This window comes from Beta vulgaris, chromosome 6, assembly GCF_026745355.1.
Source record: "Beta vulgaris subsp. vulgaris cultivar EL10 chromosome 6, EL10.2, whole genome shotgun sequence".
NCBI lineage: Eukaryota > Viridiplantae > Streptophyta > Magnoliopsida > Caryophyllales > Amaranthaceae > Beta > Beta vulgaris.
In genome coordinates, this window is record NC_079207.1 from 42,276,008 (window position 1) to 42,290,055 (window position 14,048).

Consider the following 14,048-nt stretch of genomic DNA (forward strand, 5'->3'; position numbering starts at 1 on the left):
CACTTAGCCTCCACAAAATCGACCCAAACACCATCTAAACCAATCCAACCTCCAAAAATACCACCACGAAACCCAACCCATCACTCGAAATATCATCCACACAACCACCAGTACCTACGAAGACCCTGCCCATCGACTAGAAAACCAGCACCCACCCATGAAAACCCACCTCAAACACATGAAGCTGAACGTCTTTTCCACGAATACCCACCCAGTCCTCCATAAACCAAACGCTCCCCTATAATATACTGCCCCTCGTCTCTTATTAGTTTACCCACTTCTTTGGGCACAAGTTTTTATGAGAAATAGTATGTGGGTCCTAAAGAGAAGGAGAAAGTATTAATTTCTTGTGGTCCAATAGAGAGAAGGATAGTAACAAATAGAAAAATGATGCTTTATGTAGAAGGTAATAATATAAAGCTAGTGGGTTCATTTCAAAAAGAAACAAAAACAAAAACAAAAACAAAAAAAGAAAAAAGAAAAAAAAAGTGGGTAAACTAATGAGACAACCTAAAAAGGAAAGTGGGAAAACTAACAAGAGATGCGGGAAGTATTAGTAGTGGCGGCGTAGGAGGTGTAAATTAAAGGGAAGGAGTGGTGGTGGTTGTAGAAGGAACGGTAATGTGGTGATTGTAGAGGGAAGGGTATGGTGGTTGTAGAGGGAAATGTTTGGCGGTTGAAGTTAGAGTGTTCTCTATCTTACTTCTGAAACAAGCAACTTAGTAAATATAAGGTTTTAGCTTTCCATTCTCCTTCTTTCCCTTTCTTGAACTTTTTCCCTTTCGGCTTCATAAACCAAACGCCCCATTATTATTTATTAGTATTCAGTTTATCTGTGATCCACAAGAGAGAGAGGGAAAAGAAAAGAAGAGACTTGATATAGTGGAAGTCACACGGCAACATTTAAAAGAAATAGCATTTCCGGAAAAAATTGAAAACTGGCCAAGCTATGACATATAAAAATAGAGAAAACGTAGAGTGTGAAAAGAAATCATGCAAAAACAGCGCCAGCAAATAGCAATCCAATGAACCAGATAAAAATGTGGGGGAAAAATAAACAAGGCCAAAGGATTTGCAACCTGATATACTTGTTTGGAGCAAGAACAAATCACCTCTTAACACTCACATAGACTAGTAGGGAGGGGGAGAAAGGGAACACGAGAGAGATTTGAAATTTCAAGAGAGCAGTTATGTTTTCTCAATGCATGCAACCTGCATAAGTGTTATACTTTCAGACATTTGGTCTTGTTTCCAGCACACAAGCAAGAAAGCTACATCAATGACCAATCCGCACTACACCAATTGATGATAAGGTCAAACTTCACAAGAAAAACACAGCAAGACAAATGGAGCAAAGATAGTACAGCTGAAACTAGATAAGAACAATACAAACAGATATACTAATAAACTGCCATACTTTAGATAATTACGTAAAATAACTTAAATCCTGTTCTTGATGACTTAAACTAGTTATTTAGGAGTTGGAAAACGTTTGTAAGCTAGAATTTGATTAATAAACATAACTGTTCTACAACAGACATTTAACTTATTGAAGTATCGATACGCTCACCTCTCCATGCAATGGCTCCCCCAAAACACTTGGATATGTGATGGGTGAATAGCGCAAATTTGTGACTGATTCGCCTCCAAAATGAGGAGTTGCTAGAGGTAAAAATCGCTGGGTGCCAAAAGTAGGGCAATGTAGGTGTTGGTCTAGCATTTGCATATGCATCGCCATCATGTCCCGTCGTCGATGAATCTCCATTATAAGCGTAAACAAGGATTCATCATCTGGTATGTTTTCAATGAACTGCAATCCGCTGCGCAGTAACTCATAAAATGGAACCCGGTATTTGTCCTCCTTGACTAATAACCAAACGACATCCAAACAACTATGAAGCCAGTCAGTGAGAGCCTTGTCAGGTCTCCAAGATTTTGCAACATCAGAATCATCATTAATTTGAGGTCTTTGATCCCAATTGACCAGCCAAGTTTGCATGTGACATAAGATTTCAGCATGTGTGACAGGTTTCAAAGTAGAATCCAAACTGATTAGAATTATTTTGCAGCAGCGCTGGCGCAAACTGCTAATGGCACTATCTTTTACTGCTGAATTAACCTTCAAGGATGGTTGTTGGAGATTACTAGAGATCTCATTCAACTTTACTGGAGATGAGGTTAAAGCAGACGATGGTTCATTAGCAGACTGAGCAGGAGATCCTACACCCTGAGCTGAGATCAATGGAGATGCAGGATTAGACTGAAAAGTAGAAGAAACTGATACTGTGTTTGAGGTTGGCAACATCCCAGGTTGAGTTATATTTGTTGAAGTGACAGCAGGTTTAGCTTGACTACATTGACCAAATGACATCTCTGCAGAGGACACCGCATTGAGAAGGGATGCTAAAAAAGTATCCCAATTTATAAGATCAATACTGCACAAGCTTCTCAAAGCAAAGAGAAGAAAGTCTGCTCGTGGAGAATGGCTACTGCACTGAACAACTAGAGAAATCAGAACAGATTCTGTTACCAATCTTATTTGCTCTTGATCCTGAAATAAAGGTCACAGCAACATCAAATTACGTCATAACAATGAAGACAAAGGTAAAAGTAAAATCATATATGAAATTTTCTATGTATGACATATCCAGGCAAAAACTCACAGGAAATTGCCTCAGAACATGTTCAAAGTCTGAAACAAATTGCTCATTTGGAGGAGGAAGATCTCTATTGAACGCTGTTACACGCTTTTGTGCCTTGTTCCTAGAGGCAATTGAAGCATTTAAACTATCAATGCAGAATACCAGAAATTCCAAATCACATATATATATTTAGATAAAGACAGAAAGAGAGCAATTATGATTCTTCTCAGACTCCCTTCTTAGATCCGCACCATCCTTGTGGAGAACTGTTTAAAGAATGACATTGACAATTATAAAAGCGACAGAAAATATTTGAAAATTGTCGTATAATTTTTGGAAAGCAACACTTATAGAATGACAGAGAACAAGAAAATGGCACTTACAAAATGACACCCAAATCTCAATAGCTGACACTAAGGTTTCGAACCTGACACTTATAACTTAATGACACTAATGAAAAGACACAAAATGCTTAAAGATTGACACTGAACAAGTTCAAGACTAACATTGAAAAGGTGGTCCACACCATAGGGATTGTTCACACTATACTAGTGGTCTCACAGAGTCACAGGAAATTCAACAATTCAACAACTCTGTAGATATGTGCATATATAATATATATATACCAAACAAGTTAGATCCAACAAAGGACAAGCTGTATGTTTAGCAATCTAAAGAACAGGAAAAGCCACTTAAACGTCTTACAGAGCCTTAGTTACATGGACTCTTCAATTCACCTCAAGTACCCATGTTGGATCCTCGACACTTGGATGTGGACACGGACACTTAGACACTTCATTTTGGGCCAAAATCATTAAAAAATTTCATAGAATAGCAAAGTCGGACACTTGGACACGTACCTATGTTAGACATGGGTATAAGAGTCCACGTAACATTAAAACAGCATAGAATTAAAATCGTTATTGAGGCTGACATCATCAATTTACTGCCTCATAATAGCTCCCATTCCACCTAAGGAAGTGTTTTCAAGTGTCTAGGTTTAATGTTATTTAATTTTCTTAGCATGTAAATGACCCTTCATGGGGAACTGGCATGGCTGAGCCACCAACATGCACAAGAGGGACCAACACAAAGCAACTCTTCTTTATGTTCAGCAATTTGCAGACCCTAGCCCCAATTTCTCCATGACTCAAGCATTTGAGAGGAGAAACAATAATAAGAATTTTCGAAAAAAAGAGACACATTGAAAATGAGAATAGACATTTTTGCTACCCTCTTAAACACTTCATCTTTCCTCCTTTCTAAGATTATAACTTTACCGATAAAAAATGGAGAATCATGTGAAATTTGAGCTAGCTTACCAAGCATATGTCCTCAATTCTTTTATTATTGTAACATTTTGACTTGTACATAATTCATAAACTAACTTTCATCATTTTTTTGCTAAGACATATAAGATAGATGTCACTCCCTCCGTACCATAGTAAATGCAACAGTTTTGTTTACTAATATATAAAAAAATGTTAGCATAATATTTTTCTACATTTATCTCACTAATCTCAGTGTATATTTTCAACATATTAACAATTTAAATTTTTATAAATACGTAATTAGATATATAGATTGTCAAAATTGTGCATTGGAAAGTGTGTTGGTCAAACTGTTGCATTTATTTCGGGACAAAGGAGTATTGTGCGATTTATTGTTAAAGTAGTTTCAGTTTATATATTCAAAATATCAACTATTTATAATTTCTTCTTCATTGAATATTAATATTATTAATAATCAACGTTATATGTTGGAAAGCGTTAAAACGTTGCAATTATAAAAAGAACAATCAGTTTTCTCAGAGGTTCTCTCTCTTATTTTGATATTATATATTTAGATGTAAACTAGACTACAAGAACACTTGTTCCAATAATTTTGAAAGCTTCTTTTGCTAATCATTTGAGGTCAGTAGCTTGTTCTCTTCTTTTAATTGTATCAAAGATACTCATTGCTAGGCTTCAGAAAGTTCTTCGCGAGGTGGTTAGTGAGACTCCAATGGGTTCATCCTTAGTTGGCATCTATCAGACATCATTTTAGCTACTTAGTTGATTGAAGGAGCGATAAGAAGCAGTACTCTTCAAGACGCATGCTGAAAGTAGAGATAAAGAAAGCGCATGATTCTATTGAATGGAAATTTCTTTAGCAAGGGTTATATGAACTAGGTTTCCCTAATGGTTTTGCGAGATGACTTATGAAATTATGAGTTGCATTACTACATTTTCCTATTAAATGGTTTCCGTAAATCTTTCTCTACAAAGAAAAAGGGGGGAGGGGGCTGGGGTTGAAGTAAGTTTCATATTTGCAGTTGCAACGAGATGCCTTAAATTAAAATGGTTTCAAACCCTATGCTCTGACTTTCACCCTGATTGTATAGGGTCAAATATCACTCATATGATGTTTGCAATAGGTTGCTATTATTTTCAAGGGGCATATTAGATCTCTGTGGGGATTGTATATTAAGCTTTTATGAGGTTTTCCACTGCAACAGTTCAGAGGCTAATGGATAAAAGGATAATCCATTTGAAGGGTTTATAAGTTCTGAGTTAAAGGTTGAATTGTTGTCTATGCTTCCAGTTCCAAAGGCTAATTAAATATATGTGTGTGTGTGTGATGTGAAATTGAAGGCTATACTTAGTTCTTGATTAGAAAGATTAGTTTTTTTATGTTTTCTTTGATGAATTTGATTAGAAAAACCTATGCCTCACGCACAAGAATTTCAATGATATGAAATTATCAACTCCTAACCAAGGGTGATAATAACTAGGGTTTGCATTCACTGCTTAAACTTGGATTCACTCCTAAAACTTTAATTCCACAAGGAATAGGTTAAACTCAAAAACTTCTCTACTTTATTAAGTTGGCCGAAAATCCCTTTTATAATACAAGATTTTCCTAAACCTACTAGAACTAGGAAAGCTTAAAGATAAAAGATATCTTCCTAAAGATAACTTCCTAATCACACGCCTAAACCTAATTAATCCACACGCCTAATTAAGATAAATACTACTTATTAAGACTCCATGATAAGGAATTAGACTCCTACTCATAATAGGATTCCTTTATCATTTAAACATTTACTTAAAATAAACCCTAAATTACATAGAATTCTAACAGAACTAGAATACTACATAATATTATTACTCTATTATATCATACTCCCCCTGTAGAAAAAAAACTTGTCTCAAGTTTTAATCTGGAAAGCATGGTACCAAGTCACATGAAGGCAATGTTGCACATATGCCACCTCCTAGCAACACCTTGAATGTTTCATAGCCTACTTTCTCAACAATTTCAAATGGACCTTCATCCATAGGCTCGTCATTTTTGTGATTCATATGGAGTCTTTGAGCTGCAAGGGACAACCACACCTTATCTCCTAACTCCAACTTAGAGCCTTGACGCAATTGTAGCACTTGTTGCCTCTTTTCCTTCTTATTGCTTGCGGTTTTCAAGACTTCTTTATGGCACAAACTCACGCACATATGAGCTCCCTCTTGCTTACCTTTCTCCCTTCCTTGCGTGGCAGCATGCTTCTTTGGAGGCAAAGGCTCAAGTAGTAAGCGCCTATTACCCATAAGAACCGAATACTCATTTGTTTTTCCATTGTGAAGAACAAACCTATCACTTTGCCATGGCCTACCAAGTAACAATGAACAAGGTGTCATAGGAATAGCATCACACCATAACTCATCATGATACTCCCCTACTTTGAAGCTAACCAACGCTTGTTTTCTTACCCACACACCACCTTCATCATTCAACCAGCTAAGTTTATAAGAGTTAGGGTGTTTTCTTGTAAGTAATTGTAGCTTTTCCACCATAGTTAGAGAACAAGCATTAGTACATGATCCACTATCAATGATAAAAGAGCAAGCTTGATCCTTTATTAAGCATGTCGAAAGGAAAAGACTTTGTCTTTGCTCATCTTCTTGTTCATCTTGCAATTCAGCCAACAAAGATCTCCTTACTACCAACACTTCATGCGCCTCTTCCGGACTACACTTGGCTTGCTTGGTCCAAAACTCTTCACTAGTCATGTCCCCTATGTCGTGTGGTTCCTCATGTTGTGGCTCACTTTCTTCCATCCTACTTTGGATAAGGAAACTATAGTAATCCTCCCTTGTTACCATGGTACGATTAGGGCAGTTTCTAGCTACATGTCCCAACCCTTGACACTTAAAGCACACCATCTTCTTCACAGCCGGCTCCTTAGATGCACCAAGAGGAAGAGTTCCTTTCATAGCCTCCACAACCTCTTGTGTAGTTATCTTGGCACTCACGGCCTCCTTAGCTGCACTACTCATCTCCATCTCACCTTTACCTTGCTTGAACATCCCAAAAGCCGAGCCTTTATGTTGTCTCTCAAGCTTACATGCCAATGAACATACTTCATCAAACGTTGTGAGTGGTTGCAACTCCACATAGTTGCGTAAGTTCCTATTCAATCCAAGCACAAATTTGGCGATTTTTTGTTCTTCTTGATCCCTACAATCACAAGCTATGTAAAGACGCTCAAATTCCTTGATGTATTTTTCGACAGTCATGGTTCCTTGTGTGAGTGAATTTAGCCTTAAGAACAAATCTTGTTTGTGGTTTCGTGGCACAAACCTTTGCTTCATCTTGTTCTTCAATTCGACCCATGAGTCAAGTGGTTCCTTTCCTTCAGATTCACGCCTAGCTTGAAGTGAATCAAACCATAGTGATGCATACTTTGTAAGCTTTAACGTGGCATATGAGAAACGAGAGTGTTCCTCCAATTGTTTGTGGTTGAAGAGACGTTCCAATCTCCTTTCCCAATCCAAATAAGCCTCGGCATCTTCATCACAATCAAAGGAAGGCAAGTCCGAAAGTTTGAGCTCATCCTCCCTCCTTCGATTTCCTATACTAGGTGGAGAGGTATCCCTTCTATTACTCCTTAAATCTACCACATCACGCCTTACCTCAGCCATATCTGCGTGCACCATGGCATTCATCTCCATAAGGTCCGCAATCTGCTTAGCTAGGGACGCAAGAGTGATCGTAGGTTCAGTCATCTTGCGCAATCTATAACCTTCCAATTCCAATGAAGCACCTTTAAGATCCCAGCAGCCACACCAATTGATGTGAAATTGAAGGCTATACTTAGTTCTTGATTAGAAAGATTAGTTTTTTTATGTTTTCTTTGATGAATTTGATTAGAAAAACCTATGCCTCACGCACAAGAATTTCAATGATATGAAATTATCAACTCCTAACCAAGGGTGATAATAATCAGGGTTTGCATTCACTGCTTAAACTTGGATTCACTCCTAAAACTTTAATTCCACAAGGAATAGGTTAAACTCAAAAACTTCTCTACTTTATTAAGTTGGCCGAAAATCCCTTTTATAATACAAGATTTTCCTAAACCTACTAGAACTAGGAAAGCTTAAAGATAAAAGATATCTTCCTAAAGATAACTTCCTAATCACACGCCTAACCCTAATTAATCCACACGCCTAATTAAGATAAATACTACTTATTAAGACTCCATGATAAGGAATTAGACTCCTACTCATAATAGGATTCATTTATCATTTAAACATTTACTTAAAATAAACCCTAAATTACATAGAATTCTAACAGAACTAGAATACTACATAATATTATTACTCTATTATATCAGTGTGGAACGTTTCATGGGCAGCAATGGAAGGGGCACTGACATGGGCCTTTTCTAGCAAAATAGTAAAAAACAAACTCATTACCATTACCGCCATTTATTAGCCCCTACCATATGAAAAGTTAGTATTTGCGATCCCAAATGTTCGAGACAGGAGTTGAACTATAAGCTAGAAACCAATATAGGGGGCCATCAGCTAGGATTTAATCACTTACAATTCGACCTAATTAAAGGTTGTTCAAAACCCGTGGCAGTACTTCGTAATAAACCAAATTAACCAAAAAATAAAGTGCAAAATAGTCATTAATTTCATTCATAACACTACAAAAAGATATAAGAACAAAATTAATTTCAGAATAAGTTAACCAATGGGCGTAAATTGGGCGAAAACTACGAGCAGAAATTCAAACTTACGGTGGTTGTTCTTCAGATTTTTGACGCGAACTTCTCTGTAAAAGCCCAAAAAAGTAGAAATAAACAAGGAAATTTCAGAATTGAGGTATCAAGAAAACAATTTAAAAAAGAAAGGAAAAGAAAAGGCAGGAATTACCCCTAAATAAAGGTTGAAGAGATCAGTAATAGCTACTTTAGCTGGGTGGAATTGATAAGATCTCGACGAAGATGGCCTTTGATTTTGCTCCATTTTGGTTGTTCTTGATGCAGCAAGGAGAGACTGAAGGGGGTGGAATAAGGCTTTAATATGGCCATCATCATTAGAGCGGAAGTAAGTATCTCCATTCTATATGTCAACAGGGTACGACATAAAAAAATAGAAAAAAAATAAAATAAAATAAAAAACTACTTACTTTAATTAAACAAATAAAAAAAAATAGAAAAGGAAATTACTTATTAATTAGTCCTTCCGTTCCAAATTACTCTCTCCGTCCTCTATTAATTTAGCCCTTTCTTTTGCACAGAGTTTTAGGAGGAATAGTATTATGGGGCATACAAAGAGAGAGAAAAGATTATTTATACTTAAAGTTGAATATATGTGTGATGAAAAGTTTGTGGTCCCATTCTAAAAATAGCAAAAAAAAGAAAGAGGTAAACTAATAAGGGACACCCTTAGGCATTGTTTGGTTGTATATAGGAAGTTATACTCCCTAGAAAGTTATTTTTTCCATGTATTTGAAATTTATAGGAAGTGTAAAATTGTGTTTGGTTGATAATGGGAAGTAGAACTTCCTATGGGAAGCTCTACTTACCTAGGGGGACTTAGGTAAGTAACTTCCTCCATTTTGGAAGAAGTAGAACTTCCTAGGAAGCGCAAATTCCCATGATTTTGTCAACCAAACAACTTCATATACTTCTACTTCCTAGGAATTTGCACTTCCCATAATTTGTTTTGTCAACCAAACAAGGCCTTAAAAGGAATAGGGGTAAACTAATAGAGGACGGAGGGAGTAGTTACTATATTTTGACCGTAAGCACTATTCACGTCATAACTTTGACTATCTTTTACTCCATATACATAAGAAAAAACATAGTTATGTTGGATCTTGTTTGATTCGTCCCAATTTGTATTTTCCAAATATATAATTTTTTCATATATGTAACTCAAAATATTGGTGTTTGAAGTTGCATCTCGTAAACTATGAAAAAGCAAATGTAGCAATTAATTTGGGACGGAGAGAGTAAAAAGTAAAAAAAAAGGTGATAAAAAAACATTACAAAAAGAAAACCGTCAACAATTCAAAAATCCCTAATTATTATATATAATCAACAATTAATTTAGTATTCTACATCCCCTAAAAAATAATTTTCTATATATATTTTCGCACACATCGTGTGCATATACAACTAGTTTGAAGAAACGCAACCAGTCGACTATTAGAAAGTGTGACGATATATTTTTTTTTTAGAAACATCCTTTTAAAAGTGTCATTTTGTGATAAACGACCTTATAAATTTATTTTTTGTGAGTTCAGACCACTAACCCATTTTCCAACATTGACTTTAGTTTTCCGGCCTTGACTTTTTTTTTAGCCTCCCCTTCCTCTCTTTTATTTTTCTTGGAATTTAATTTCACTTCAATTTCATTCTTATAAACCCACCTTATATAACCACTTCTTCCCTCTTCCACAGTTAACCACTACTTCTTCTCTCTTTTCCACATTAAATCCAAAATCGAAAATTCCCCAACGAAATCCCTTAATCTTCTTTGCTGTATTTTAGGGTTCTTCAATTGGTAAGTTTAGGATTTTTCATCACAATTAATTTTTTCTTATTTAATAACATTTAGGATTTATCTTTTCAATTGAATTAGGGCTTATCTCATCAATTGAATTAAGACATTCCTTTGAATTTAATCTGTTGTTTTCTTTGCTGTAGTAGTAATATGGTGAAACGAGACTGTGGATTTCCAGTGGCAACAAGGACAGCATGGACTCATGATAACCCAGGCTGAAAGTTTAGAGCTTGCAAATTTTACAACCATGAAACTGGTCAAAGGGGCTATAAAACGTTTAAGTGGGTTAATGAGGGACAAACTGATTGGCAAAGAACACTGCCAGAGGAAGGAGGGAACAACTAAATACAGCAAAGGAGATTTAGGGATTTCTTTGGAAAATTTTTGAATTTGGGATTAATGTGGAAGAGAGAGAAATATTTGTTAAGTGTGGAAGAGGGAAGAAGTGGTTATATAAGGTGGGTTTATAAGAAGGAAATTGGAGGGAAATTAAATTCCAAGAAAAATAAAAGAGAGGGCGAGGGTTAAAAAAAAGTCAAGGCCGGAAAATTGAAGTCAATGCCGAAAAATGGGCTAGTGGTCTGATCTCACAAAATAATAGTGTTTAAAGGTTTTTTCTCACAAAAAAAAAATATAAGGTTGTTTCTCACAAAATGATACTTTTAAAAGATTGTTTCTAACAAAAAACTCTACTCTTTGAAACAAAAATTGTGTAATATCCCGTATTTAAGTAATATTAATTGTCGGATTAATTATAAATTAAATCTTTTCAAACTAACAAAAACAAGAATTATAGATATTAAAATGTATATGAGCTATTTCAAGTTCCCTTTATTTAATCTAACTTGTGGACAATAAAACAAGTATATACTTGAGTAAAAATAGAATTTACAAAAATGCCCCTATGAGTCTAGCACTAGCCCATCTTCTTCCTCCCTCCCATTTCATTCTTCTTCGACAAATTGCAATGTTCACACATGAAATCAACAATTTTACCACCACATTTCAACACTCATGTCAGAAATCTTCTTCATTAGTCAATAAAGCTTGCCACAATATCTCACAAAATCTGGAAGAAGCCTCAAAGTTTGAATTCTCAATCTTCCTCCATTAATGTTTCTTGACCCAAGTTCATTTTTTTTCAAAGGTTAAACTGATCAACAGTAGAAGCATAGCTTCCAATAATTTCTATAAATACCGATTGATTTCCAAGATTTGCCAACACAAACAAAACCAAAAATCAGAACTTTGTTAACCAAAAATACCATAAAATACAACTTCCTTGTTCCCTCTGTTTTTGGGCGAGCTCCACCGGCCGCCACCAACGACCACCCTCGCTCACACCTTCCTCTCTCGCTCACCTCACGCTGTACCTTCCCTTTCTCTGTCGTTGCTGCCACCGCAGCACATTTCCGGCGACGCAGCCACGCTGCAACCACGCCGCAACAACCCCTCCGCCAGCCCAGCCACCTTTCTTTCTCTCGCAGCACCTTTCTCTCGCAGCACCTTTCTCTCTCCTCGACCCACCTGAACGAACCACCTTCGTCACTCCGGCGAACCACCGAGGCTCAGGTGCTGCGCGGTAGCCATTTTAGGCGACAAGCTCTCTAACGTTCCTCCCTCTGTTCCCTGTTCCCACGTTATAGGTATGCTGTTTTTACTTCCTTTTATTTTTATATTTTGGGCCTAAGGTAACTCATTAGTATTTTATCAATTACAATATTTGGACTCAAGCAATATACGAGTTATAACTTTACTGTTGCTATTTAGACTAATGAGATTGGAGGTATAACTTATAAGTTATAACTATCTATTATATTAAAAATAAGTATACTATTTTTTTCTCCAAGAAATATGACTTAAAGTTGAGCAAATTTAATACTAAGTAGTCCTACCCTATATTTTTAAGTCAATATTATTAACCTTAATTTATTAATATTTACATATGACAAGTGTTAATTTTATAAAAGTTAATGACGATAATTAGTTAAGTAATAAGACGGTGTTTATAAAGTTTAATAATAAGTGATTATACGTAGTCTCGCAATTAATATGGTTAACGAGTCAACTTTGTAACAATAGTAATAACAAATGAGGAAAGGTTATAATTTTAATCGTCTCGTTATCAATTATTGGTTAGATTAAGGAAAAAGGGATATTGCAAGCCTCCCCCGACTATCTAAGTTACTAAGCAGGATTTGAGGTAACGTCTACTGCTAACACCCGCATTCCCTTTCTAAATATATGTTTTATGTTGATATTTATAATGTTTATGTTAAATGTATGCTTTTATGGATTGCGGGATATGAAATATGTTTTTATGAACATGATATTTCATGACGTTACGTAATTTATTGATGAATTGCGAAAGATTAAAGAATATGATTTCCATGATGATTGTGAAGTATAATGTATAAATAAAAAGAAATGGAACATGATAAACAAAAGTGAAAGATGGTTCTTGGCAGTACGATGTTATGTTGGTCGTGCACGTACCGTTTTATTCAATGGCGGAAACGCCACCTTCTGGTTAGGGGCAATTGTCCCTGGTGGCACCGCACTATGCATGGCTTTATGCCACCTTCTGGTTAGGGACATTGTCCCTGGTGGCTATTGCCCTATGATTATGATGATGACGATGATGATGATGGGAGACGTCCCTGTATGTTATACTCGCCAAGTTACCAATAAGATAATTATGATGATGATTATGATATGAAGATAATAATGAATTTATGTTTACATAAAATGTTTATGAAATTTTTTACTCTATTCTCTCTCCTCCCTGTTTGCAACTAAAATGAATTGAAAGAATTTACGATGTTAGAGTAGTATGTTACTGGGCCTCGGCTCATGACGTTTTGCTTTTCTGTTTTAGGTAATGACGGGGATGACGGAATGGCGTAGCAGTGAGGAATAATTACTACTTAAATTATGCAGACTCTTATATTATGTATTCTAAGCTTAAGAACATAAATTTGTGAACCTTAACTACATTTCACCTAGTTATTTATGCATTTCTAAGTTAGTTATGAAGTTTAATATTTATAAAGTTACGTTCTTTAACGAACTTATGTTGCCTTGTATTTTCCAAAAGGAAAGTACGGCAGTAACGCACCGACTAAGTTAAGTCTTCCGCTGCTAATAAGAGTTAATTAATGAATAACGATGCTTAGAGTCGGGGCGTTACAGAATGGTATCAGAGCCAACGGTTCCGAAACCTTAAGTAAAACCTCATAGGTTTTACGTATTTCATTAAGGAACTAAAATGGTTTAGGATAATTACTTTAGCTAACATAGATAATAAATAATAAATAAATAAATAAATAAAAATAAATGGTTGTAGATAAATAAGGAAATCAATAATGAATATGAGTGTGAGTGATAGGACGGGAATGGGAAACTTTTACACTACTTTAACGCTATTGAACGAGTATGAGTATGTTATAAACGTAAAATGTTTTATGTGTTAGACAATGGCCTCAAGTGAAAGTGACCCTATTAATGGAGGAAATGCAAACCACGAGTCGAGGTCACGCTCGAAGAAATGAGGGCAAGGATGACGCAT

At 35.8% G+C, this 14,048-nt stretch overlaps 1 protein-coding gene across 2 annotated transcripts in view; it reads right to left on the reverse strand.

Moving 5' to 3' along the window:
- Window positions 1–9,018, reverse strand: part of LOC104896831 (mediator of RNA polymerase II transcription subunit 23) — a 47,713-nt gene extending 38,695 nt beyond the window's left edge. Inside the window, exons 1-4 of one of the 2 annotated variants that reach the window (XM_010683624.4) lie at window positions 8,843–9,017; window positions 8,707–8,741; window positions 2,664–2,763; window positions 1,571–2,551 (exon numbers count right to left, since the gene is read on the reverse strand). In XM_010683624.4, coding sequence (XP_010681926.2) covers window positions 1,571–2,551; window positions 2,664–2,763; window positions 8,707–8,741; window positions 8,843–8,935 — 1,209 coding nt within the window. In that variant the 5' untranslated portion in view covers window positions 8,936–9,017. Of the gene's footprint in view, window positions 1–1,570; window positions 2,552–2,663; window positions 2,764–8,706; window positions 8,742–8,842 lie in introns of both variants that reach the window. The other variant, XM_048646362.1, reaches the window with a different exon arrangement.
- Window positions 9,019–14,048: the final 5,030 nt, after the last annotated feature.